This window comes from Podarcis tiliguerta (genome assembly GCF_965153285.1).
Source record: "Podarcis tiliguerta genome assembly, chromosome: 13".
NCBI lineage: Eukaryota > Metazoa > Chordata > Lepidosauria > Squamata > Lacertidae > Podarcis > Podarcis tiliguerta.
Window position 1 is genome coordinate 51,037,831 of NC_139546.1, and position 26,333 is coordinate 51,064,163.

Sequence of the window (26,333 nt, forward strand, 5' to 3'; positions counted from 1 at the left end):
ATCATTTACGTTGGAAGTGCAAAGAAAAAGAAAGCACCTTTGATCATATGTGGTGGACATGTCCCAAGGTGAAGGACTTCTAGGAAAAGATTTATAATGAGTTGAAAAAAATGTTGAAAAATACATAAATGTGGAAAATTAATACAATTTTTGAAAAAAAGAAAGAAACACAGACCCCAACCAACCCCTCTCAACATGGTTCTTAGTAGCTGCCAGACTTTCTATTGCACAAAAATGGGGTGTGTGTGGAATTAACGGACCTGGTTTTGGAACAGTGGTACAAAAATGGTTGCCATTGCTGAGGAGATAACCCACAAGATTCGGGTGATAAAAGGCAAGGAATAAAGAGGACCATTTTGTGCAATTTGGTGGGGTTTCGTATCCTGTGTTTCAGATCTGCTTGAATCCTCACTGGCACCCAAAAATGAAATTTGGCTCTCCAAACCCAGGAGTTCGTTCCAAACTTTTTTCAAAGAGGGCCAGATTTGATGAAGTGAAGAGTCATGAGGGCCGACCAAAGGGCCAACCATGTTTTTTTTTTAGGATTTTACCCCAGCAAATAAACTAAATAGTGGGTGAACATATCAGACGACACAGTGATTCTTCAAACAGCTCTTGTTTATTCACAGGCCAGAACAGAACTGAACTGAAGGGTTCAGCCAGCCTGCTTATATAGAGCTCCACGAGAACGCAACAGTAACCATTTTCTGTAACTATCCAATCACGGAACGTCGCTTTCGATCCCTTATTTGCATATGTGGACGTGAGTGAAAACTATCTACAGTATCCCCCTGCTGGCCCAGGGTGAGAACTTCAGTACATAACTCCCCCAAAACGGACTTTGGACATGCCTGGTTTAAAATGTAGTACGGTATTCACTACCGTTGTGTAACGGTCTCACTGATGATTTCCCAACTTTTGGTGTTGTCTCTTTCCATTGGTTATTGTTTGCATGAAATATGAATAAAACTTTGTAATTAAAAAATATATATTACATGTTGGTTGAAGAAATTCGACTCAGTTCTCATCTAAAGACAAGTCTGCCAAAGTTGCACATGAACCAAAACACAGCCGTCTGTCAATGTTACATTATTTTTGAAGTTCTTTGCCCAAGGAATATGCTCACAAATGCAGATGCTATGGTAAATTTTTGCACTGTTATAGAAAAATTTGGGGTTGGCTTTTACAGCCCAACACTCTATCGAGGAGCTTATTGTCCCCTAAGCCTATTATCAGTCAGAGAAAAATGGATGGAGGCAGAATTCAGTCAAAGCAAAGCAGATCTTTATTTTTCTGTTGCCACAGAGTGCCCTACCTTGCAAGGAGGCAAGGACCCAGAACAAAGGTGTACAAGAACTTTTAAAGACTTTAGAAACTGCCCAACCCCCTAGCCAAAGACCACCCCACACATGCCACAGAAAGAGGCGGTCTACAACAGAAATTTGAGTGCATGGCTTCTCTCCTGTCTGCCAAGATACCTGATAATGGTCACCAATTACCTGGCCAGTCTGAGCCAGTTTTTTGAGATGGTACATATTTTAGTTCTTGAGTCCAGGTCAGAGACCTGCCCTGTGCATATACAGAATATGCCCTTAAAGCAGGATTTGAAAATGAAAAGAATCATTGAGAGAGGTTTCCCCAATATATTTCCCTCCGCAGAGGAACTATTTGGGGTCATTCAGAGTCAAAATGGCTTCAGGATTGCTCTCATTCATGTTATTTTATTCATTTTATTTATGATACCTATGAATTCTTATGCTGTAACGGCATTAAAATGCAACTGTAATCATTTACAGATGGTCACAGCATATGAAGTCAGAAGGACAAAGTTGCAGGTGTTTTTAGGGCATATCTCAGTCGCAAATCTCTCTCTCTCTCTCTCTCTCTCTCTCTCTCTCTCTCTCTCTCTCTCTCTCCCCCTCTCCTCCCCACTACATTTTGGGGCGCTCCTTGAGAATGTGGAAGGGTGAGCCATCCTGATGAGCGCCTCTGCTTAAAAATACACCTCCTCCTCCTTCTCCTCCTCCTCCTTCTTCTTCTTCCTCTTCCTCTTCTTCTTTGGCGATCTCTCATAGCCAAGTAACAATCTCTTCCTTGAACACAGTTTTAACAATGAGTCCGTAAGTGACTGTGGAGGCCAATTCTGGATCCGCCTGTCCTTCCACAGTGGGGACATAGTTTTCCGGGCAGGAATTGATCACGGTGTGGATTTGCCAAGCGTGCCTTATCTTAGCACGTTTCTCCCTTGCGTCCTGAGTTCGAGTGCCTTCAAAGCCCACAACACCTTTGGTAAAGGCTGTTCTCCAAATGGAGCGCCCGCAGGCCAGTGTTTCCCAGTTGTTGGTGTTTATACTACATATTTTAAAGATTTTCCTTGGGGGATCCTTAAACCTCTTTTGTTGACCACCAGCATTACGCTTTCCATTTTTAAGTTCGGAATAGAGTAGTTGCTTTGGAAGGTGATAATCAAGCATCTCAATAACATGACCAGTTCAACGAAGTTGTTGTTGAAGAATCATTGCTTCAACACTGATGAATTTTGCTTCTTCCAGTCCCCTGGCATTAGTTCACCTGTCTTCCCAAGTGATGTGTAAAAATTTCCGGAGACGCCGTTGATGGAATCTTTCGAGGAGTTGGAGATGGCGTTTATAAGTGGTCCATGTTTCACAAGCAGACAGTAAGGTTGGTAGTACAATAGCTTTGTAAACAAGCATTTTGATTTCCCTGCGAATGTCCTGGTCCTCAAACACTCTGCGATTCAATCAGGAGAAAGTCACACCCGAAGAGCTCAGACGATGCTGAATTTCGGCAACAATGTTGGCCCTTGTGGAAAGATAATTGCCCAGGTAGGAGATGTGATCGACATTTTCCAACGTTACACCATTGAGTTGGATTTGTGGCGCTGCAGAGGGGTTGTTTTGTGCTTGTTGGTGCAGCACTTTGGTTTTTTGGACGTTGAGCGATAGGCCAAGCTTTTCATAAGCTTCTGAGAAGATATTTAGGATGGTTTGGAGGTCATCCTCTGAGCGTGCACACACTATACAAAATGCACCATTACTCCCCAAGCCACAGTCACGTCTTGCAGGAAAGAGTCTCATAAGTTAATTTTGTGTTGTTGTGAATCATGACCCGGCTGTCCTACATGACCTAGAATGACTTCTGTAGGTGTGCCCCTGAATTCTAGGGAAATGACAAACCCCAAACGTGTCTCCGTCAGCAGCTTTCCCCTACCAGCTCAGCGCAAAAGAGGAAGCTGGAACAAAGCAGTTGGCCACGTGGAGAAACATTGCCGGATAATATTTAGCATAAATAATTCCACTTCCAGCTTCTTCCACTGCTGAGGTCACAGGGTTTGGGGAAAAGGGGATGGGAGTTTAAGAAGTGGGGCCTGGTTGGAGGAAGTGGGCAGAGGAACATTCTCTTCTCTCTCACTCCCCCTCTTGCAGGTGTGGGGGCCTCCCTGGTCCTGAATGGGGCAACTGTGCCCCTGAAGGACCAGATGTGCAGCCTGGGAGTCATTTTGGACTCTCCGCTGTCCATGGAGGCGCAGGTCAGTTCTGTGTCCAGGGCAGCTGTCTACCAGCTCCACCTGCTACGCAGGATGAGACCCTCCCTGCCCGCAGACTGTCTGGCCAGAGTGGTGCATGCTCTGGTTATCTCCCGCTTGGACTACTGCCATGCGCTCTACGTGGGGCTACCTTTGAAGGTAACCCGGAAACTGCAATTAATCCAGAATGCGGCAGCTAGACTGGTGACTGGGAGCAGCTGCCGAGACCACATAACACCGGTCCCGAAAGACCTACATTGGCTCCCAGTACGTTTCCAAGCACAATTCAAAGTGTTGGTGCTGACCTTGAAAGCCTTAAACGACCTCAAAGGCCCAGTAGACCTGAAGGAGCATCTCCACCCCCATCGTTCAGCCCGGACACTGAGGTCCAGCTCCGAGGGCCTTCTGGCGGTTCCCTCACTACGAGAAGCCAAGTTACAGGGAACCAGGCAGAGGGCCTTCTCGGTGGTGGTGCCCGCCCTGTGGAATGCCCTCCCACCAGATGTCAAGGAAACAAACAACTACCTGAGTTTTAGAAGACATCTGAAGGCAGCCCTGTTTAGGGAAGCTTTTAATGTTTTAAAAGAGGACTGGACAAATTCACGGAAAGGAAGGCTATTCACAGCAAATAGCCATGATGGTTCTACACCACAAGGACAGGATGCTAGACTAGATATGGGTCGTTGGCCTGATGGAGCAAGCTGTTAGTATGTTTTTATGTCCTTTAACCCCAAGCCCACTTTTAAAAACATTTAGAGACTGCCTTAAGTGGTAAAGAAGTACATTAAATAAATAACAGATAAATAGGGAGAAACGCAAATAATTCATCCAGTGAAAACGCCGGCAGCATTCAGATAAATTCAACAGTGCAAACAAGTTTTGATAGATGCAGCTTGGATCCCAAACCCTTGCGACTCGAATGTTTTGGCTCCTGAACGCCACAAACCCAGAAATGATTGTTCCAGTTTGCGAACGCCTGACACGGATTCCGCAGCTTCCGATTGGCTGCAGGAACTTGCTGCAGCCAATCAAAAGCTGCGTCTTGGTTTCCGAAAGTTTTGGAAGTTGAACAGACTGCTTCCTTTCTGCTTCTGAAGTACAACTGTAGTGGAATACTGAATGGTCTAGTATTTGTAAAATATACAGGGATTTGTGATATTTAAATTTATCCATGGAAAGAGAAGATGGGAAGTCACTGATATCTTAAGGATGTGAAATGAGTATTTTAAACTGTAAAACAGAAAATTTAATAACACACACAAACTAAATAATTCATCCGGCAGTTCTCTAAACCTCTTTCATGTGGGAATTTGATTAAATGGGCAAAAAAATTGCAGATGGATTGATTACAAGGTTAAAATTCACATTGTGTTCTGATTTTAAATAACTTTTTAAATAAAACAGTGTATCAATGGTATCCAACTCTGGAGAAATTATCTAGAATGTTCCAAATGTTTGCTGGAAGTGTGAAAAATAGGAAGAGATGTTTTATCATGCTTGGTAGACTTGTAAAAAAGCTAAGAAATATTGGATACAAATACACACACTGATGCAGACGATTTTAAAGCTTAGCATTCAGTTGAAGCCAAGACTTTTCCTGTTAGGAATAATGGATATGTAATTGGAAAAAGACTATAGAACATTATTTCAATACATGAGCACAGCGGCGAGGCTTTTATATGCCCAAAGATTGAAAGATTCACCATTACCTACCATGGAGGAATTATTGTTAAAATGATTGGTCTTAGCTGAGGTGTTTAATCAGAGAAAAACCATTGTCAATATTTACTAAAGATTGGAAACTCCTTTTTGAGAGAAAAAGAAAATGAAAATTATGATATCTGGGTTTAAGAACTGAAGAAAGTATTGGTTTATAGAAAACGGGTGCTATCTTGGAATGGGGGGAAAACAAGGATGATATGTTTTTGGATAATATGTCTTGTTTTAATTTTGAATTAAAAAAAATATCCAATATCTTTTTATCAAAGTTTTTTTTTTAAAAAAAAGTTTAATAAAACCTATTCCAAATACAGTGATACCTCGGGTTAAGTACTTAATTCGTTCTAGAGGTCCGTCCTTAACCTGAAACTGTTCTTAACCTGAAGCACCACTTTAGCTAATGGGGCCTCCTGCTGCCGCCGCCCCACCAGAGCATGATTTCTGTTCTTATCCTGAAGCAAAGTTCTTAACCTGAAGCACTATTTCTGGGTCAGCGGAGTGTGTAACCTGGTGTATGTAACCCGAGGTACCACTGTATTTGTGTGTGTGTGTATATATATATAATCTATAATAAAACATTTCCTCATTTTTGTATCTTCGTGGGTGGAGAAATGAGTTTAACTCGGTACTTTTTGTTCTGTCCTTGGTTCTCCTCTGTTGGCTAAACTTCCACTTTTAAAAGGAAGCCTGAGGGTAAAGTATCAGGGAGGGAGGGGGCAAACCCCGGAAACTGGGTGCCCCCGTGATGCTGCTGGCACTGCTCTGTGATTTTGGAAAGCTCTCAGATTTGACCGTTCCCTGCAGAAGGCGGCGTGTTGACAGGGCAAAGATCACCAGCCAGCTCCAGGCCAAACTGGGAGACGTCAGGAGCCCCTGAACACCCTCCCCCGGGAGACGAGGAAAAAGGTAAAGGTAGGACTGGGGGAATCCTAATCCCAGTTTGGGTTGGGGGCAGCTTGCTGGGAGAAGGGCTGCCTGGTAGCACCCACCCAGGAATTGGAATTTGGCTGGGTGGCATTCTCGTGGCGAGAGGGACAAAGCTGCCATTTTAGGGACAGGGTTTCAGGGCAGGCGTCCGGGTCGCTGCTCACCGGACTGGGCTTCCCTTTTCAAATTTTTTAAAGTTTTTCCAAAATTTATAAACAAACAAACAAACATAAATCCTAACTGTAATTATTCCACTATTTTTTTTTTTTAAATTATTAGATTTCCCACAATGATAACACAAGCCACAAAGCAGAATCATAGAATCATAGAGTTGGAAGAGACCCCAAGGGCCATCGAGTCCAACCCCCTGCCAAGCAGGAAACACCATCAGAGCACTCCTGACATATGGTTGACAAGCCTCTGCTTAAAGACCTCCAAAGAAGGAGACTCCACCACACTCCTTGGCAGCAAATTCCACTGTCAAACATCTCTTACTGTCAGGAGTTTCATTTTTTTTTGCCCAAGTGCAATACTTTACATTTCTCCCTGTTAAAATTCATCTTGTTTGTTTTGGCCCAGTCCTCTAATCTGTCAAGGTCGTTTTGAAGTGTGATACACAAAAACAGGGGGGGGGGGGGAAGGAACAATAAACAGACAATAACAACAAACTTAATTCTTCACAAATCCAACCTTTTAAACATCTTGGTTGACTTCCTCAAGTCCCTCCCTTCTGAGTTTCCTTGTAGTTAAAAGTAACAGCTTTCCAATATCATTATGAAACTAAAACAATTTCCAATTATAGTCCATCTTACTCACTTTTCTTAACATTCTAAATCCCATTTATTTAATTATAACTTAGTTTAATCCTAGGCCTATTTGTCTCTTTCAAGTACAGTGGTGCCCCGCAAGACGAATGCTTCGCAAGACGGAAAACCCGCTAGACGAAAGGGTTTTCCTTTTTGGAGGTGCTTCGCAGGACGAATTTCTCTATGGGCTTGCTTCGCAAGACGAAAATGCCTTGCGATTCCTGGGGGTTTTTCCCCGCTCCCCACCCCCTTTTTCTAAGGCACTAAGCTGCTAATAGCCTTTTAGCAGCTAATCCGCTAATCCCTTAAGCCTTTAATAGCCGCTAATAGCTGCTAAACCGCTAATAGCGCTAATCCGCTAATCCGCCAATGGGCTTGCTTCGCAAGACGAAAAAACCGCTAGATGAAGAGACTCACGGAACGGATTCTTTTCGTCTTGCGAGGCACCACTGTAATTTCTTATTTTTTAATATTTGTAATTATTCCACTCTTGATAACATTGTTATATGACTTCCTCAAATCCCCCTGGTTGAGTTTCAATATATAGCATTATAACGGTTTTCCAAAACAAATTTCTCATAAAATTTACTTAATCGATTAACGTCTTCCTTTCTTTTCATTTTAAATTTAAACATGTTGTTCTATAACATCACATATTTAAATCCTAAGCCTATCTAGAGTTTGCAAGTATTTCTATTTAAATTATCTTAGCATATTTAACTACCGTATTTTTTGCTCTATAAGACTCACCTTTTCCCCTCCTAAAAAGTAAGGGGAAATGTGTGTGCGTCTTATGGAGCGAATGCAGGCTGCGCAGCTATCACAGAAGCCAGAACAGCAAGAGGGATTGTTGCTTTCACTGCGCAGCGATCCCTCTTGCTGTTCTGGCCTCTGGGATTCAGAATATTTTTTTTCTTGTTTTCCTCCTCCAAAAATTAGGTGCGTCTTATGGTCTGGTGAGTCTTATAGAGCGAAAAATACGGTAAATAGTCTTTGAATTTCCTCCATTCCTCCTGGTACTCCTCCTCCTTCTGGTCGCGGATAGCTGGATAGCTCAGTTGGTTAGACCATGGTGCTGATAACACCAAGGTTGCAGGTTCGATCCCTGTATGGACCAGCTGCATATTCCTGCATTGCAGGGGGTTGGAATAGATGATCCTCAGGGTCCCTTCCAACTCTACAGTTCTATGATCATATGATTCGTCCCGTCAGGTCGGCTAGCTCCAAAAAGTCCATCATCTTCATCTGCCATTCCTCCACTGTTGGGACTTCTTGTGTTTTCCAGTTCTTGGTTAACAAAATTCCAGCTGCAGTTGTGGCATACAAAAACAATCTAACATCTTTCCTGGGCAATTCCAGACCTGTTATTCCAAGAAGAAAGGCCTCTGCTTTCTTAATAAATGTATATTTCAACATTTTTTCCAATTCATTATAAATCTTCTCCTGGCGGACTGGGCCTCACGCTGCATTTTGAAGTCATGGAATCCTAGAATCCTGGAAGGGGGACCCGGGGGTCATCTAGTCCAACCCCGCCCCCCGCGGAATTGCAGCTGGAGAATCCCTGACAGACAGCTGTCTGAGGCTCTGCTGACCACCACCTTCTGAGGTCAGAGAACCAGCTGTGGGGTCGGAATGGGGACTCTGAGGGTCATCCAGCTCAACCCGTCTGCTGGACGGCTCTTACCGTCAGAAAGCTCTCCCTGAAGTTTTGTTGGGGTCTAGGGACGCGGGTGGCGCTGTGGGTTAAACCACAGAGCCTGTTGTTGTTTGGTCGTGTCCGCCTCTTCGTGACCCCCTGGACCAGAGCACGCCAGGCACTCCTGCCTTCCACTGCCTCCCGCAGTTTGGTCAAACTCATGCTGGTCGCTTCGAGAACACTGTCCCACCATCTCGTCCTCCGTCATCCCCTTCTCCTTGCGCCCTCCATCTTTCCCAACATCAGGGTCTTTTCCAGGGAGTCTTCTCTTCTCATGAGGTGGCCAAAGTCTTGGAGCCTCAGCTTCAGGATCTGTCCTTCCAGTGAGTACTCAGGGCTGATTTCCTTCAGAATGGAGAGGTCTGATCTGCTTGCAGTCCATGGGACTCTCAAGAGTATCCTCCAGCCCCAGAATTCAAAAGCATCCATTCTTCGGCGATCAGCCTTCTTGATGGTCCAGCTCTCACTTCCATACATCACTACTGGGAAAACCATGGCTTTAACTATACGGACCTTTGTTGGCAAGGTGAAGTCTCTGCTTTTTAGGATGCTGTCTAGGTTTGTCCTTGCTTTTCTCCCAAGAAGCAGGCGTCTTTTAATTTTGTGGCTGCTGTCACCTAGGGCTTGCCAATCAGAAGGTTGGTGGTTCGAATCCCCACGACGGGGTGAGCTCCTGTTGCTCAGTCCCTGCTCCTGCCCACCTAGCAGTTCAAAAGCACTTCAAAGTGCAAGTAGATAAATAGGTACCACTCCGGCGGGAAGGTAAACGGCGTTTCCGTGTGCTGGTCTGGTTTGCCATTAGCGGCTTAGTCCTGCTGGCCACATGACCCGGAAGCTGTACGACGGCTCCCTCGGCCAATAAAGCGAGATGAGCGCCGCAACCCCAGAGTCGTCCACGACTGGACCTAACGGTCAGGGGTCCCTTTACCTTTCTCGGCACTTGGGTCCACTGGTTCCGGGAGTCCCACCCTGTGTGTCATGTGTTAGAGATCTCCCTTATAGGATTTTATAGGATTCCCAATGAGAGCTGTAATTCAAAACAACTGAGCTGGAGGTCACCAGGTTGAGAAGCCTAGCTTAAGCAATCCTTTAGACCATGTTCTGCCTCCTCGCCCGATTCTGACATGCAGGCATCAGGGTTCCGTGTCTTTCCAGGCGCCTGGTCTTGTTCCGGAGCCAGAGTCACGATGAGTCAGGACTACCGGGATCTCACAGCTGTGGATGTGGAGGATGACGACGACGAAATACAGCTCCGAAAAGGTGTGTAGTCCAGACGGGACTTCGAAAAGATGTGTGGGGAACGAGGTCCGCATAGGTAAAGGCTCGTAAGAAGTCTCCTTCTGGCATGCTTGCAAAGAATCATAGAACTGTAGAGGTTGAAGGGACCCAGGTCTCTTGGGCTTGCTGATCAGAAGGTCGGTGGTTCGAATCCCCGCGACGGGGTGAGCTCCCGTTGCTCTGTCCCAGCTCCTGCCAACCTAGTAGTTTGAAAGCACGCCAGTGCAAGTAGATAAATAGGGACCAGTCCAGCGGGAAGGTAAACGGCGTTTCCGTGTGCTCTGGTTTCCGTCACGGTGTTCTGTTGCGCCAGAAGCGGTTTAGTCCTGCTGGCCAAATGACCCGGGAAGCTGTCTGAGGACAAACGCCGGTTTCCTCGGCCTAAAAGCGAGATGAGCGCCGCAACCCCATAGTTGCCTTTGACTGGACCTAACCGTCCAGGGGTCCTTTACCTGTTTTTTATACCTTGTTCAACCTGCTGCAAGACAATACAGTGGTACCTCGGGTTAAGAACTTAATTTGTTCCGGAGGTCTGTTCTTAACCTGAAACTGTTCTTAACCTGAAGCACCACTTTAGCTAATGGGGCCTCCTGCTGCCGCCGCGCCACCGGAGCACGATTTCTGTTCTCATCCTGAAGCAAAGTTCTTAACCCGAGGTACTATTTCTGCGTTAGCAGAGTCTGTGACCTGAAGCGTCTGTAACCTGAAGCATCTGTAACCCGAGGTACCACTGTATTAATGGGGTCCTCGCGAGATGGACCAGGATCGTGACAGTTAGCAATGCTATGTGGACTAGTGTCCATTTTTCCAAAAGAGCAAGGACTAGTTTGGGATCGATTCTTTCAAGAAATAAGCACACCATACGGTCAGATCTAACTCCTATTGTAACTGCATAAAACTTGGGTTGACTTTCCACTAGTCCTTTTCTCTGGAATTGGGATTGGGGTTCCTTGGGGCTACTGTGCCTTCAGTTAAAATGTTCCTTCCCTCCTTCCTTCCTTCCTTCCTTCCTTCCTTCCTTCCTTCCTTCCTTCCTTCCTCCCTCTGCACCTGCTCTGCCTTTTAGTGCTTCCTGCTCAGTGACGCTGGGAAATTAGTCATGACTTGTCATGTGATTAGTCAGCAGTAAAAGAGGCAGAAACTGTAAAGAGAAAGCCGATAATTAAGATTACAGGGGACCTTGTAATTACTGAGGAGGAAACATTTCAAAGAGCTGTGGGAAAACGCTGCTGGATAAAATGTGCGATATGTTTTAAGTCCACTTATTGTGGCAAAGTCATGTCTCCGCATTCCTAAAGAGCCTACGGGAATAGCTCTGTGGCCATGAAATTATGGGCTACTTCGGACCATACCGTGCTAGGAATTTGTAAATCAACAAACCAGTTGGGCAAATTCAGCCCACACTTTCCCCCGTCTCATAATCTTTCTGCCTCTGATCCCTGTCACTTCTCCACCTCCTCTTCCTCTCAAACTGTGGCCTGATTTCCACCCTTCCTTCAATCACCCTCTTTCTGAGCTTCCCCTCCATCTATGAACTCTGCTTCCCTACAAAACTCCTCCTTTCCTTTAGGGCCTGTGTGAAACCACTTTCCCCCTGGGTGACAATTTCCCCTTCCCTCAGAGAAGCTGGCCTGCAAACATCCCGACTGTTTTTGCTGCCTGGTTGCTTGGAATGCTCATAAACATCACAGTGTTGCAGCCAAGTGGTGTCAGAAGTGTCAAGCAACGTTGACAGATAAATTACTGGAGAAGATCTAAAACGCAAGCTGGAGTTGAGGGTGGATTCCTGACCGATGTCCCTTCTCCTCAGCTTCCCAGAAATGCTCCCCGGGCCTATCATGGAGGCAACGAATCTGCCCCAGCCGTCGCCTGGTCCTGATCCTGCTGGGAGTGGGCGCCATCCTCACCATCGCAGTCATTGTCTTTGGTGCCAAAGGTGAGTGCTTCAAGGATTGAGGGATGACGTGGGGGAATGACATTATGAAAATAATAATGATGAGAAAAGGGCGGGGTGCATTGGGAGAATATTGAAGATCAAGGGGGTAGGTGGATGTCGAAGGAAGGGAAGAGTGTTCAGTGAAAAGGCCTCAGGCAGAGGTTGAGGAGCACAATGAAGGGTCTGAGTGCGCGGCTGGAGTCCTATGCAGACACAGGAAGGGAGAATATGGGGCTGGCAGCTGTGGGCCACCCCACCTACACCTCCCTCTCTTCTTCCCCCACATGTTGTGACTGCCCTTTGAAGTGGGGCTACCTTTGACTGTGACCCTACCTGCCCGCGAACTGTCTGGCCAGAGTGGTGCATGCTCTAATTATCTCCTGCTTGGACTACTGCAATGCGCTCTACGTGGGGCTACCTTTGAAGGTGACCCGGAAACTACAACTAATCCAGAATGCGGCAGCCAGGCTGGTGACTGGGAGCGGCCGCCGAGACCGCATAACACTGGTCTTGAAAGACCTACATTGGCTCCCAGTACGTTTCCGAGCACAATTCAAAGTGTTGGTGCTGACCTTGAAAGTCCTGAACGGCCTCAAAGGCCCAGTAAGCCTGAAGGAGCATCTCCACCCCCATCGTTCAGCCAGACACTGAGGTCCAGCTCCGAGGGCCTTCTGGCAGTTCCCTCCCAGCGAGAAGTGAGGTTTCAGGGAACCAGGCAGAGGGCCTTCTCGGTAGTGGCACCTGCCCTGTGGAATGTTCTGGGTTCCTCTCCTCCCTCCTGCATGTGGGGAGTGGGGACCCTGTTGCAACAGTTCAATAAAAATCAGGCTTACTAGCTGCTTTGCTTCTCAATATTCTCTGGTTGGCCTCTGTTATTTCCTCCTACCGATAGAGAACCTACATAAGGACTCTCTAAGGGCTCTTGGAGACCCCATAAGGGACAGAAGAGCAGTTTTTCTTATAACACCGGAATTCGCCAGTTGGCAGAGTGTTGCTGAGATGATGTCCAGCTTGTGGGCTTCTTCTAAGCCGCACCTGCTGGACCACAGTGGGAACAGGGTGCTGGGCTGGATCCAGCAAATACATTATTGGATTCTTACCCCCACTGCAGGCAGTCAACGCAGCTCTCAGCTATCAGGAATGCGCAATACGCTCACGAGTCTGAATCAAAGTATTGGTGGCGGGATCGTCTCCCTCCAGCAGAAAGGTACGTAAAGGACGCATTGCATACCCTCCAACATTCCTCCGATGGGAATAGGGACGTCCAGAGAAGAATGGCAGGTGAAGTTGACAGGCGATAATATGCTGAAACGGAAATGTTATGTTATGTACAAATAATTTTTTTAGTTATAGGGTTTTTTCTTTTTATGGTAAGATAAGGCCAAAATAAATTAAGATAATTAAAGGACAGAATATAATGAAAGATGGAAAGGATTTGCTGAGTTAATGAATAATTAGAATACAAAAGAGGGAGGTGTGAGGCGGTCAAGGAAATAAGTTAACGAAGATAAGAATATGGAATTATTGGATTTGTTTTTAAATTTACTTTTTTGTTTTTGTTTTTGATGTTGGTGTATTGTATTCTTTTTTTACTCTCTTTTTATTGATTTGTATTGTTAATTCTGTTTTTTCGCTTTTCCTGTTTTTCTTTCTTTCTTTCTCTTGTAACTTTAAATTTCCAATAAATATTATTTTTTTAAAAAAAAGATAATATGCTGAAACGGCTAAAAGGACCAGAAGAGTCAGAAATCAGGATGACCAAAATTTTAACAAGGAATGGCGAGAATTTAAAACTTATCTTAAAAACCAGGCTTCCTCAACCTCGGCCCTCCAGATGTTTTGATACTACAATTCCCAGCATCCCTGACCACTGGTCCTGCTAGCTAGGGATCATGGGAGTCGTAGTCCCAAAATATCTTGTGGCCTGAGGTTGAGGAAGCCTGTTAAAGACCCCTGTAAATAGTTAAAATCACTAGAGCGGTACCTTGGTTCTCAAACTTAATCCGTTCCAAAACCAAAGCATTCCAAAACCAAGGCACACTTTCCCATAGAAAGTAATGCAAAATGGATTAATCCGTTCCAGACTTTTAAAAACACTCCCTAAAGCAGCAATTTAACATGAATTTTACTATCTAACGATACGGTTGATCCATAAAATGAAAGCAATAAACAATGTACTGCGGTCACACAACCAACCCATCAATTAGTAGCTGAACTGGGTTCCACACCGTCACAAAAGAAAAAAAGAGCTGCAAAAACACAAACACAAAATAAATAGCAAAAACAGACAGACCTCAGCATATCACTCAAAACGGAAGCGCGGCACTCAAAACAGAGCATGTTCAGCTTCCGAAAAACAGTTCGCAAACCGGAACACTTACTTCTGGGTTTGCAGTGTTTGGGTTCCAAGTTGTTTGAGTACCAAGGCGTCTTGAGAACCAAGGAACCACTGTAGTTGGTTAGGTGAATCAATTAAAAACTGTTAGCAACAACCGGGAATAGCATCCCTGGTTATTTGGGTGACGTGTTTTTTAAAAAATTGAGTGTTGTTGTTTTTTAAGTGTGTGTTAAAAACTGCAGGCAGCAACTGCAGCCTCTCTGAGCCGTGATTCCTGTATTGGAGAATCGCAGCTGCCAGTCTGTGTCAGCAGCACTAAGCTAGGTGGAGCAAGGGTCTCCAATTCAGCATAAGGTGGCTCTTGCAGTATTACACCACAGCCCAAGTCCTCCTGCAATGTTTCTCTCCCACCGAAGCCCCATTTGGCAAAGGTCCCCTACCATGTTAATTAGAAGATTCCCACTCATAGAATCATAGAATCATAGAGTTGGAAGAGACCACAAGGGCCATCGAGTCCAACCCCCTGCCAAGCAGGAAACACCATCAGAGCACTCCTGACATATGGTTGTCAAGCCTCTGCTTAAAGACCTCCAAAGAAGGAGACTCCACCACACTACTTGGCAGCATATAAAAGGATATATATATAAAAGGATGTCACCTAGAGGAGGGAGAAAGGTTGTTTTCTGCTGCTCCAGAGAAGCAGACACGGAGCAATGGATCCAAACTACAAGAAAGAAGATTCCACCTAAACATTAGGAAGAACTTCCTGACCGTAAGAGCTGTTTGACAGTGGAATTTGCTGCCAAGGAGTGTGGTGGAGTCTCGTTCTTTGGAGGTCTTTAAGCAGAGGCTTGACAACCATATGTCAGGAGTGGTCTGATGGTGTTTCCTGCTTGGCAGGGGGTTGGACTCGATGGCCCTGGTGGTCTCTTCCAACTCTAGGATTCTATGATTCTATATTTAATGTGATTTGATTGGATTGTTAAAGTGGAAAATTTAATAAAAATGATTTTAAAAAAGGAGAGAATGATGCTGAATGCGCCACGATCAGTCCCCAAGCGCTAAGGCAGGCGACAGGGAAGGCTTTGGCGGGGTGGGGGGCCGCAAGAGAAGACTGCAGCTCGGACCACGTTGCCACCCAACCCCACTTTGTGCCTTGCAGGGACGGACACGGCCGCGAAGATCACGCAGCTGGAGGCGAAGGTGAAAAAGCTTACGGAGGAAGCAGAAGCAGGTAAGTTGAAACGTAGGTTGGAAAGGCAGTTTGGTCCTGACCCCCGCTGCTACAAGATTTAATTTCTGCAACAAAAAACCAAAAAACTCTACACTTGCACTCTATAAAACCCTTCTCAACAGGAAGAAATGTGATTTAGAATATGATAGACAAAAATGGAGTGAAGAGTTAGGGCTACAGATAACAAATATTATATGGGAGTCGAGTATAAAATCAACAGAAATAGCCTCTATGGATCTAAGACTAAGACTTATTCAGCAGAAAATAATATTCAGAGCCCACTGGACTCCAGCAAAACCTTACCAGAAGAAAATAACAAATGCAGACAACTGCTGGAGATGTGGAAGTAAAAATGCGAACTTAGTACAAAAGATGATTAACTGCCCGATGATAAGATCATTTTGGTGCGAGGTAAAGATATATATAGCAAGAGTAATAAAAAGAAATTGTTATTTAGGGGAATTGAATTTAATTCTAGATTATATACCGGAAACGTGGGAGATTACAAGGGGTCAAAAAAAATGGATGTACCGTGCCATATTAGAAGCAAAAAAACTTGTTCTGATGAATTGGAAGAGCCGCAAAAAGATCCCATTGAGCACATGGATTGACAATATGGACAGACTAGTTACGTACGAACAAATTGCATATCGATACAAATTAAGAATGGATAAATATGAAGAAATCTGGAAGGAATATTTAAGCAATAAGGCGGACGGTGGTGGGAAATAGGGAGAGGAGAGAGGTGGGGAAATATTGTTTAAAAAGGTGCAGTCTTAGGTATATCAGAACTCAAATCTGAAATGTTAAATTGTGTTATTAGTGTTATTGCGGTTTTTGTTGTATGTGTTTTTTGTGGTTGTTGTTTATATTGAAAAAATGATTAAATAAATTAAAAAAAACAGGATGCAATTAAAAAAAAAGTCCACTGAGAACTGGTGCAATTGCCTTTTTTCAAGCGGTCCCAAATTGGGGAGGGGAGGGTTCATCTGCACCGGACTTTAGTGGGAATTTGGAGCTGCTTGTGTGGGTCTCCTTTTATTTACCGGTTTCCTCATTCAGCTGCTGCTCCTTTTCTCTCCCCCCCCCTCTCTTCTCGCCTTCGCCAGCCAAGACACGACTCCTGTCCAAGATGACAACCTTGCAAAGGAATTTTAGAGGCATGAATTGCGACTTGCAGAACTTCAAAAACAACCGGACAGGTCAGGAGTGCGGGGAGTCGGGGTCTGGAAAGCAGAGTGCCTGAGTGTTCAAGGCCCTGTGGGCAAGTTCAGGGTGGCAGGAGAAGATATATTGTTTATTCATATCATTCCTAACTTGCACTAGCAAGTTCCTTTACTTGTTTGTTATTTAGTCGTTTAGTCGTGTCCGCCTCTTCGTGACCCCCTGGACCAGAGCACGCCAGGCCCTCCTGTCTTCCACAGCCTCCCGCAGTTTGGTCAGACTCATGTTTGTAGCTTCGAAGACACTATCCAACCATCCCGTCCTCTGTCGTCCACTTCTCCTTGCGCCCTCCATCTTTCCCAACATCAGGGTCTTTTCTAGGGAGTCTTCTCTTCTCATGAGGTGGCCAAAGTCTTGGAGCCTCAGCTTCAGGATCTGTCCTTCCAGTGAGCACTCAGGGCTGATTTCCTTCAGAATGGAGAGGTTGGATCTTCTTGCGGTCCATGGGACTCTCAAGAGTCTCCTCCAGCACCAGAATTCAAAAGCATCATTTACTTTGTTGTTGTTGTTGTTTAGTCGTTTAGTCGTGTCCGACTCTTCGTGACCCCATGGACCAGAGCATGCCAGGCACTTCTGTCTTCCACTGCCTCCTGCAGTTTGATCAGACTCATGTTTGTAGCTTCGAAGACACAATCCAACCATCTCGTCCTCCGTCATCCCCTTCTCCTTGTGCCCTCCATCTTTCCCAACATCAGGGTCTTTCCCAGGGAGTCTTCTCTTCTCAGGAGGTGGCCAAAGTATTGGAGCCTCAGCTTCAGGATCTGTCCTTCCAGTGAGCACTCAGGGCTGATTTCCTTCAGAATGGAGAGGTTTGATCTTCTTGCAGTCCATGGGACTCTCCAGAGTCTCCTCCAGCACCAGAATTCAAAAGCATCATTTACTTAGCAGAGTTCATTTCCCTTTACGCAGCAGAAAACTTGTTGCAAACTAGTGTGAGTTTCTTGAGACAATACGCAGTTCAATCTGGCTTGTCCAGGTTGAAATGCGTTTTAATATTTCCCCTTGAATCCCTCCTAAAAGAATAAAGACACCACAGTCTTATTCATAAGCAATAAAAGGAAGTTTACTCATGATCAGGCAGAGCACAGAGTGATCCCTGAAGGCAGGCTTGAGGCCAGTGATGGCCAAACTTGGCCCTCCAGCTGTTTTTGGACCACAACTCCCATCATCCCTAGATAACAGGACCAGAGGTCAGGGTTAGGAATGATTGATACATCAATTCATAAGATTAAGGCACCCCTTGTCTGTAAAAACCACACACAAACCCAGTTTTCTAAACAACTGGGTAGGCGAAACATGTATATAGGAAAACCGAACCACGAACCCCCTAACCCCTAACCACTACACAACCCTGGTTTGATCCAACATTAGTCAGAGAAGTCCCACTGAAATCAGTGGACCTCACAAAACAGTGCCCTAAAATATATACCTGGACTTGTTTCAATTACAGTGGTGCCTCGCAAGACGAAAAGAATCCATTCCGCGGGTCTTTTCATCTTGCGGTTTATTCGTCTTGCGAAGCAAGCCCATTGACAGAGTAGCGCTATTAGCGCTATTGGCGATTTAAGGGCTAAAAATGGCTTTTTAAGGGGTGGGGGATTAGCGGTTTTGCTGCTAAAATGCTTTTAGCAGCTTAGCGATTCAAAATAAGGGGTTTTGGAGCAAAAAAAAAATTCAAAATTTTCCGTCATTTTCCGTCTTGCAAAGCAAGCCCATAGGGAAATTCGTCCTGCGAAGCGCCTCTGCAGACGGAAAATCCTTTCATCTTGCGGGTTTTCCGTCTTGCGAGGCATTTGTCTTGCGGGGCACCACTGTAATGTCTGCAGGAGACTTTTGTGGATATTTAAGTTACAATTAGAAAAATCTTAATAATTATTCATAAAGGAAACAGCTTATATGAAGTAAATAAGGAGGCCAGATACAGGATAAAGGAAATCTTTTATTTGGCTGTTTGTATTGTTGTATGCTATGCTCATTGTATGTTATGTTCATGTTTAATGAGGGTGGGTTTCTGTATTGGGGGGGGGTATGTTGTAAATAAAATTTCCAATAAAAGAAAATTAAAAAATGAAATCAGTGGACCTTGGTTGTTTCATTGGTACTGCTCGGAGTCTGACTAACGCTGAATATCCCTCTTTCCTTTCTGTTGCCTGGCCCCCCTCAGAGGCCTGCTGCCCCAAAGGGTGGGACCTATTTCGGAAAAGCTGTTACTGGGAGTCCCGACTCGGGAAGCCCTGGGAGGAAGCCAAGGCTGACTGCGAAGCCCGAGACGCCCACCTGGTGATCATCAACTCCTATGAGGAACAGGTAGGGGCCTGGGGGTTTTGCAGGTCTGCTCCCTGCGCTGTGGGTTTGGTGCTAAAAGGTAAAGGGACCCCTGACCATTAGGTCCAGTCGTGGTCGACTCTGGGGTTGCGGCGCTCATCCCGCTTTACTTGCCGAGGGAGTCGGCGTACAGCTTCCGGGTCATGTGGCCAGCAGGACTAAGCCGCTTCTGGCGAACCAGAGCAGCGCACGGAAACGCCGTTTACCTTCCTTCCAGAGTGGTACCTATTTATCTACTTGCACTTTGACATGCTTTCGAACTGCTAGGTTGGTAGGAGCAGGGACCGAGTAACGGGAGCTCACCCCGTTGCAGGGATTCGACACGCGGACCTTCTTATCAGCAAGTCCTAGGCTCTGTGGTTTAACCCACAGCGCCACCCGCGTCCCTTTTATTCAGTGTACATCAGGACAAAAGGAAAACATGCCCCAATCCCTTTCATGTCCAGCGCACGGAAACGCCGTTTACCTTCCTGCCAGAGTGGTACCTATTTATCTACTTGCACTTTGACATGCTTTCAAACTGCTAGGTTGGCAGGAGCAGGGACCGAGCAATGGGAGCTCACCCCGTCGTGGGGATTCGAACCGCCGACCTTCTTATCGGCAAGTTCTAGGCTCTGTGGTTTAACCCACAGTGCCACCTGCATCCCGGGTTTGGTGGTAGGCTGGGGTAAAATGTCGCCTCCGTCCTTGCAGACCTTACTGGGTGCTAAGATCAGCAGAGGAGGCCCTCTTAAAATCACAGAATGGTAAAATTGGAAGGGGACCCGACGGTCATAGTTGTGTGTAGAGTCAAACCTCGGTTGTCAAACATAATCTGAAACGACAATCATAATGGACATAATCATAATCGAGCCGTGGCTTCCGATTGATTGCAGGAGCTTCTTGCACTCAAACAGAAGCCGTGTCGGACTTGCGGCTTTCAAAAAACGTTCGAAAACCAGAGCATTTACTTCCGGTTTTTCGGCGTTTGGGAGCCAAAACATTCAAAAACGAAGGCGTTTGAGAACTGAGGTTTGACTGTATTAGTGATAATAACATACCAAAGAATGCATTCTATTGCAGAACATTGCTTTGCAAAAATGGGCATCTGATGCAAATGTACCAAAAATATTAGGTGAAATCTAATATGCTGGTGAATTTTGCAAATTTTTTGCTGACAAATCCTGCAATTTTCAGTGCAAGTGTGATCTGCAAAAATACATACACTATGGTAAGGTGTGCATAAGAATGCATATTAAAAGGTAGGTTATCATCACCATAATAATAGGGATTTTTGTTGTTGTTGCAAAAATGCGTCTGTTAGTCACAATGGCATACAAAAAATAACCTGTCTAGCAGGACAAATTTGCCCTAAAATCCTGACGGAATTTCATAGTTGCTGCTGTTGTTTTTAATTGCAAAATGTCGAGAACTGGGTTTAAGTTTTAAAAAATGAGAAACAGAGCTGACCAATCCTAGTGCTACCTCTCTTTGCATTTTCTACTTTTTGTGTTTTTTTTCTCGTGCCAGCGATTTGTGGCCGTCCGTGTGCGCCCCCAGTTTATGTGGATCGGCTTGAGTGATGCTACAGGGAGCTGGAAGTGGGTGGACGGAACGCCCTACACCGTTCGCCGATCGTAAGTTCGCGGACGGCCGTGCGGACAACCCATAATGCAATGTATCCACACCATACATTCAAAGGCCTGTGATACAACTTTAAAGAGTCTGGTTTCCCCCAGAGGATTCTGGGAGCTGTGGCTTGTTAAGGATGCTGAGAGTTGTGAGGAAAGACACCTATTTTCCCCCCACAGAGCCCCCTATGATGCCACTTCCTTTTTTTAAATATAATTTTTATTAAATTTTCACTTTAAACAGTAATTTCAAATATTCGTCTACAACTCTCATTCCCTGCTGAGCTTATGACTTCCCTCCATCTCACCAAGAAGATTTTCCTTTTCAAATCTATATCTCACAGTTGAATCTTATATTATAAAGTCCACGTCGTAGGGTTTATTTCAATCCTGCAAGTGTCTTCAAACTTCTACAGTTATTATTTATGCAGTCAATGGATTTACTCCAGTCTCTTTGGAATTTTCTATCGTCCTGGTTTCGAACCTTGCAGGTCAGCTTTGCCGATTCCACACAATCCATCGTCTTCGTCTGCCATTCCTCCATCGCTGATAATTCCTGCAACTTCCACTTTGGAGCTGATCGAGTTCTCGCCGCAGTTGTTGCGTACATAAATAGTCTCTGATCTACCTTTGCAATTTCCTCTCCCGTCAAGCCCAGCAAAAAAGCTTCCGCTGTGATGCCACTTTCAATGGTCATGGCTTCCCCCAGAGGATTCTGGGAGCTTGTTCAGAGCGGTGGGACTTCTGAAGAGATGCCTGTTCCCCTCGTAGAACCACAATTCCCAGAATTCCCTGGGAAGAGGAATTGACTGTTAAACTACTCTGCGCATTGTAGCTCTATGAAGGGAATTGGGGCGAGGAGTGGGTCTGCTGGCAACTCTCAGCCCCCTTAACCAGCCACAGCTCCCAGAATCCTTTGGGGGAAGCCATGGCACCATAGTTGTCAGGAGGTGGCCAGCTGCCAGCTTGAGAAAAGAGGCAATTAACGGAAGATTTATTGCTGGGGAGCACCTCCTTCTGTGATCTATGTATGATGTTTTGGCGGGCGGTCTTGAGCTACAGGGGAGGCAGTTTCAAAAGTCTATATAAGAGCTTGTTCTGGGTTCCTCTCCACCCTCCCTGGGTGGGGTCCCTGTTGCAACAATTTAATAAAGATCAGGCTTACTAGCTGCTTTGCTTCTCAATATTCTCTGGTTGGCCTCTGTTATTTTCTCCTACTGATAGAGAACCTACATGAGGACTCAATATGGGCTCTTGGATACCCTGTAAGGGAAAAAGAAGCAGTTTTTCTTATAACAAGGGCGCGTGGGAAGTGGTCATCAAAGTATGTGCTTTAGCCTTGTTATAAGAACCTAACCCCAACACCTGTCCCTCCTGACCGAGAATTCAACCACTGTGGCCATTCGCTAAGAATCTAAGTGCATTTTTCTTTTTATATAAATTTTTATTAGTTTTTTAACATATCATTTTCAACAGTAATTAAACATACTTTTACATCTTATTCAATTTTTTTGACTTCCATCAATCCTGTCTGAAAATTTTCCGATCTAATCTCTTAGTACGCATTCCTTATCTTCCCTATTACATTTCAAACTCATAACTAATATCACTATCTTTTTCTACTTTGTAACACTTTGTATATTTCTCCTTGCAAAACTTCTTGTAGTCCTACTAGCGTCATTTGTTGATTACAGTTGCTCTTCAAATAATTCATATACTTCTTCCACTCTTCTGTGAATCTCTGGTCCCACAGGTTTCGAATCCTCCCTGTCATTTTGCCCAATTCTGCACAGTCCATTAATTTCGTCTGCCGTTCTTCTTTCGTCGGAATTTCTTCTTGCTTCCATTTCTGGGCTAACAATACTCTTGGCGCTGTTGTTGCATATAAGAACATAACTGTTACCGGAAAAATCCGAGGGCTCCCTTGGACAAAAAGTAAAGACACCAACCAGAGTAAATTGGAGCAAATTAGCAGCCAGTAGGCTTGGCCTTTATTGTATTGTTGCAGCAGGGTGTTCCCCTCACTCGCAGGAGAGAGGAAAGACCCAGAACAATGGTGTGCCAGACCTTAAAAAAACTTTTGAAATTCCCCTCCTCTAGGTCAAGCCCACCCCCAGAAACATCATGCATACATTACAGAAAGGAGGGGTTGAGGGAGGAGTTGTGGTGGTAACCTGTCACCTGGCTGGTTCCTCCTTTCCCCCCCCCCTCCCCATGAGTCATTTTCTGAAGACAAAAGGTAGTCGCAGTTTCCTGCCCCCTGAGGGGGAATCCAATCACTGTTCTTTTGTTATAGTCCATGTTGAATCCACTGGTGTATGCAGGGTTGATGGTCTTCTGTCTGAGACCATCAGGGTTGGCATAGCAACTGGGCAGGGCTCCTGTGGATGTGCTGCTATGCTCAAGGGATTATGGTGGCCTGTATCAAACCTTCCCCACTTTGTAGTCCTTCCTTCACGGAGTAAAATAAAAGTGGAACAGTGCAAATCTGATGTATGGTTGATTTTCTATGAATTTATAACAGAAGTGTAGCGCATGTAGTGTGTGAGTGTGAGTGTGTGTGAAGTCTGTACAAACTGAATGATGGGGGGGGGGGGTTTCCTGCTACAATAACCTAAGTGCATTTTTCACCCTTCCTTTCCGTGCTTGAACCGGGAGGTGTTTGCGCGTCATAACCTGCGGTTTCTCTTGCCTTCCAGGGACTGGGCCCCAGGGCAACCAGATAACTGGTACGGCCACGGACTTGGGGGAGGAGAGGATTGCGCCCACCTCCATCGCGACGGCACCTGGAACGACGACCACTGCTCTCGCAACTACGGCTGGGTCTGCGAGATGGAGGCAGTGGATTAAGGGGAGGGGGGAGCCTGCCCTTTGACCCCTGGCTCCATGAAACTGAGTTCTCACCAGTCGCTGAAGGATCTAGGGATCCTGGGGCAACGGAAGCAATTTTGCTGCCTTCACCCCTAGAGAGGGTCTTCAGTTTCCTCTCAAACAACCCCTCTTGCCTAGAGTGTCCTAAAACATAGCCAGGCATACAAAGCCCTCCATACCTGACTGCTTTATTTCATGTTTTTTTTTTAACCCAAATTTTAATTTTCTACACCGGCAATGGGCACCCAGAACCTCAGCGCGAAGCCTCAATTCTCCTGTTGTGACTCTGGCTCCAACCATTAGCAACACAGCCACGGCCGGATTGATACCTTTAGAGGCCCCTAAGCGCGCAAAAGATTTTGGTGCCCCCATGGATATCTAATTCAGAATGCAAACAAGAATAAACCGTGAAATAAAATTTTATTTTTCGAAATGAAAGCAAGCCTACAGTAGGGCGGGAAATAATGTTTACTTTTGCATACTTCGACTTTATCTGCATTTGGGGGGAAATTATCCTGCTTTTTCCGATTACAAAGTCCCTGATCAGATCCTCAAAACTAAACTTACGTAACACATTTGCTTCTATACTTGGTAGAGATAAGGAATCTGGCCTGCCTGTTGGGATTTTTAATAGACTTCAGCTGAGAAAATGAACGCTCAGCTGAGCCGTTTGTGACCATTAATATTAAAAATCTGGCAATGCAACATTTCTGTGCTGCACCCCCTTTCCCTTGATGCCCTAAGCACGGGCTTATTTTGCTTAATGGTTGATCCAGCCCTGAACACAAACCCATCTGCGCCTTGGCTGTATGTGAGATTTTCCCGACATCTCTTTCTCCTTTATTATTTTCCTCATTTCCTGGGCTTTCCTTCCGGCCTTTCACTTCCCTCACAGAAGTTGCTCTGTCTGTGAACATTCTGCTGCTGTCCTTTTCCCTCATCTCCCTGGGAACGCACATTATCATTTAGTTCCCTGGGCAAGCTGAGCTTATATTCATCAAGCAAAAGATCTTTTTTTAAAAAAAAATTAAATAAATTTTTATTGTTAAAATAATTCAACATTAATACACATACAAACATACATTTCATACAACATACAACATACAACATACCTACAGCATACCTACACTCAATCCCACAGATAATTCCCATCACCATCCACCACCCCTCACCCTTTGTGTTAGACTTCCGATCTACTCAATTGCAATTTCTTTCCACTTCGATTACTTTCTTTCACACACCTTTAACCTAATTTCATACTTCTTTTTCTATTACACATTGTTATCCATCTTATTTAGCATTCCAATATTTGAAACGGAACTTGTTTATTCTAATAGGAGTTCTGATTTTTCGATATAGTTTTGCAAGTATCTTTTAAACACCTTCCAGTCCCCGTCTGCCTTCTCTTTTGAGATCCTTCCAATCTCTCCCATTGTTTTGGATATATTGTAGTACTCCAATATATATTGTAGTACTCCATCAGGCAAAAGATCTGACTGTGTGGCTTTTAGCAATTAACGTACGGTTTCTGGAACGTGGAACAGGGAAGGCGTGCAGTGGCGTAGCGTGGGTTGTCAGCACCCGGGGCAAGGCAAGTAATTTGTGCCCCCTAACCCATGGATTTCCGCCCCCTAACCCTAACCCCCAGATGGTGCGCCCGGTGCGGCCAGCACCCCCCACGCTACGCCACTGAAGGCGTGTGTGTTTTATTGGGGGGGGGGGAGCGATGCCCCATTTCTCTCTGTGCTTGCAAATTGGCTGGGGAAACTTCCGAGCATGGGCACAGGGCTTCTTGGCAATAATAATAATAATAATAATAATAATAATAATAATAATAATAAATCAGGGAAACGGAATAAAATCCTGGGTTACACCACTGTTGGCATACAACCAAGGAATGGGGGCAATTGGCAGGCCCCCAGCTGGCTCCAGCCCACCGGCTGGTGTGCCAGGCGATCTCCAGTCCTTGTTGCGGCATCTGCGACCCACAGCTTCAGAAGCTGGGGACGCTACTCAGCGGAGTAAATGCCACACAAACAGAAGTAGCAGGAGAAGTTGTGTGAGCATATTTACAAGCAGTTTATTCAGCATAAAAGGGTAAAGGGACCCCTGACCATTAGGTCCGGTCGTGGCCGACTCTGGGATTGCAGCGCTCATCTCGCTTTATTGGCCGAGGGAGCCGGCGTACAGCTTCCGGGTCACGTGGCCAGCATGACTAAGCCGCTTCTGGTGAAGCAGAGCAGCGCACGGAAACGCCGTTTACCTTCCCGCTGGAGCGGTACCTATTTATCTACTTGCACTTTGACGTGCTTTCGAACTGCTAGGTGGGCAGGAGCAGGGACCGAGTAACGGGAGCTCACCCCGTTGCAGGGATTCGAACCGCCGACCTTCTGATCAGCAAGTCCTAGGCTCTGTGGTTTAACCCACAGCGCCACCTGCGTCCCTTTTATTCAGCGCACATCAGGACAAAAGGAAAACATGCCCCGATCCCTTTCATGTCCAAAGCAAAACAGCATAATTAAAAGCTATATCTCTACTTCCCCCCCTCTACTTTTTAAAATGCTGTCTAAAAAAAAAAAGTAGAGACATCACCTTGCCAACAAAGGTCCGTATAGTAAAAGCTCTGGTTTTCCCAGTAGTGGTGTATGGAAGTGAGAGCTGGACCATAAAGAAGGCTGGTCGCCAAAGAATGGATGCTTTTGAATTCTGGTGTTGGAGGAGACTCTTGAGAGTCCCATGGACTGCAAGGAGATCAAACGTCTCCATTCTGAAGGAAAACAGCCCTGAGTGCTCACTGGAAGGACTGATCCTGAAGCTGAGGC

At 45.4% G+C, this 26,333-nt stretch overlaps 1 protein-coding gene across 2 annotated transcripts in view; it reads left to right on the forward strand.

Annotated features, from left to right (window-relative positions):
• LOC310663118 (asialoglycoprotein receptor 1-like) overlaps positions 1 to 23,949 on the forward strand; it is a 36,493-nt gene extending 12,544 nt beyond the window's left edge. Inside the window, exons 2-10 of one of the 2 annotated variants that reach the window (XM_083410752.1) lie at positions 6,071 to 6,178; positions 9,851 to 9,955; positions 11,784 to 11,909; positions 13,021 to 13,116; positions 15,410 to 15,481; positions 16,591 to 16,683; positions 18,870 to 19,012; positions 20,540 to 20,646; positions 23,340 to 23,949. In XM_083410752.1, the coding sequence (XP_083266878.1) occupies positions 9,883 to 9,955; positions 11,784 to 11,909; positions 13,021 to 13,116; positions 15,410 to 15,481; positions 16,591 to 16,683; positions 18,870 to 19,012; positions 20,540 to 20,646; positions 23,340 to 23,490 (861 nt within the window). In that variant the 5' untranslated portion in view covers positions 6,071 to 6,178; positions 9,851 to 9,882 and the 3' untranslated portion in view covers positions 23,491 to 23,949. The remainder of the gene's footprint in view (positions 1 to 6,070; positions 6,179 to 9,850; positions 9,956 to 11,783; positions 11,910 to 13,020; positions 13,117 to 15,409; positions 15,482 to 16,590; positions 16,684 to 18,869; positions 19,013 to 20,539; positions 20,647 to 23,339) is intronic. The other variant, XM_083410751.1, reaches the window with a different exon arrangement.
• The last annotated feature ends 2,384 nt before the right edge of the window (positions 23,950 to 26,333 follow it).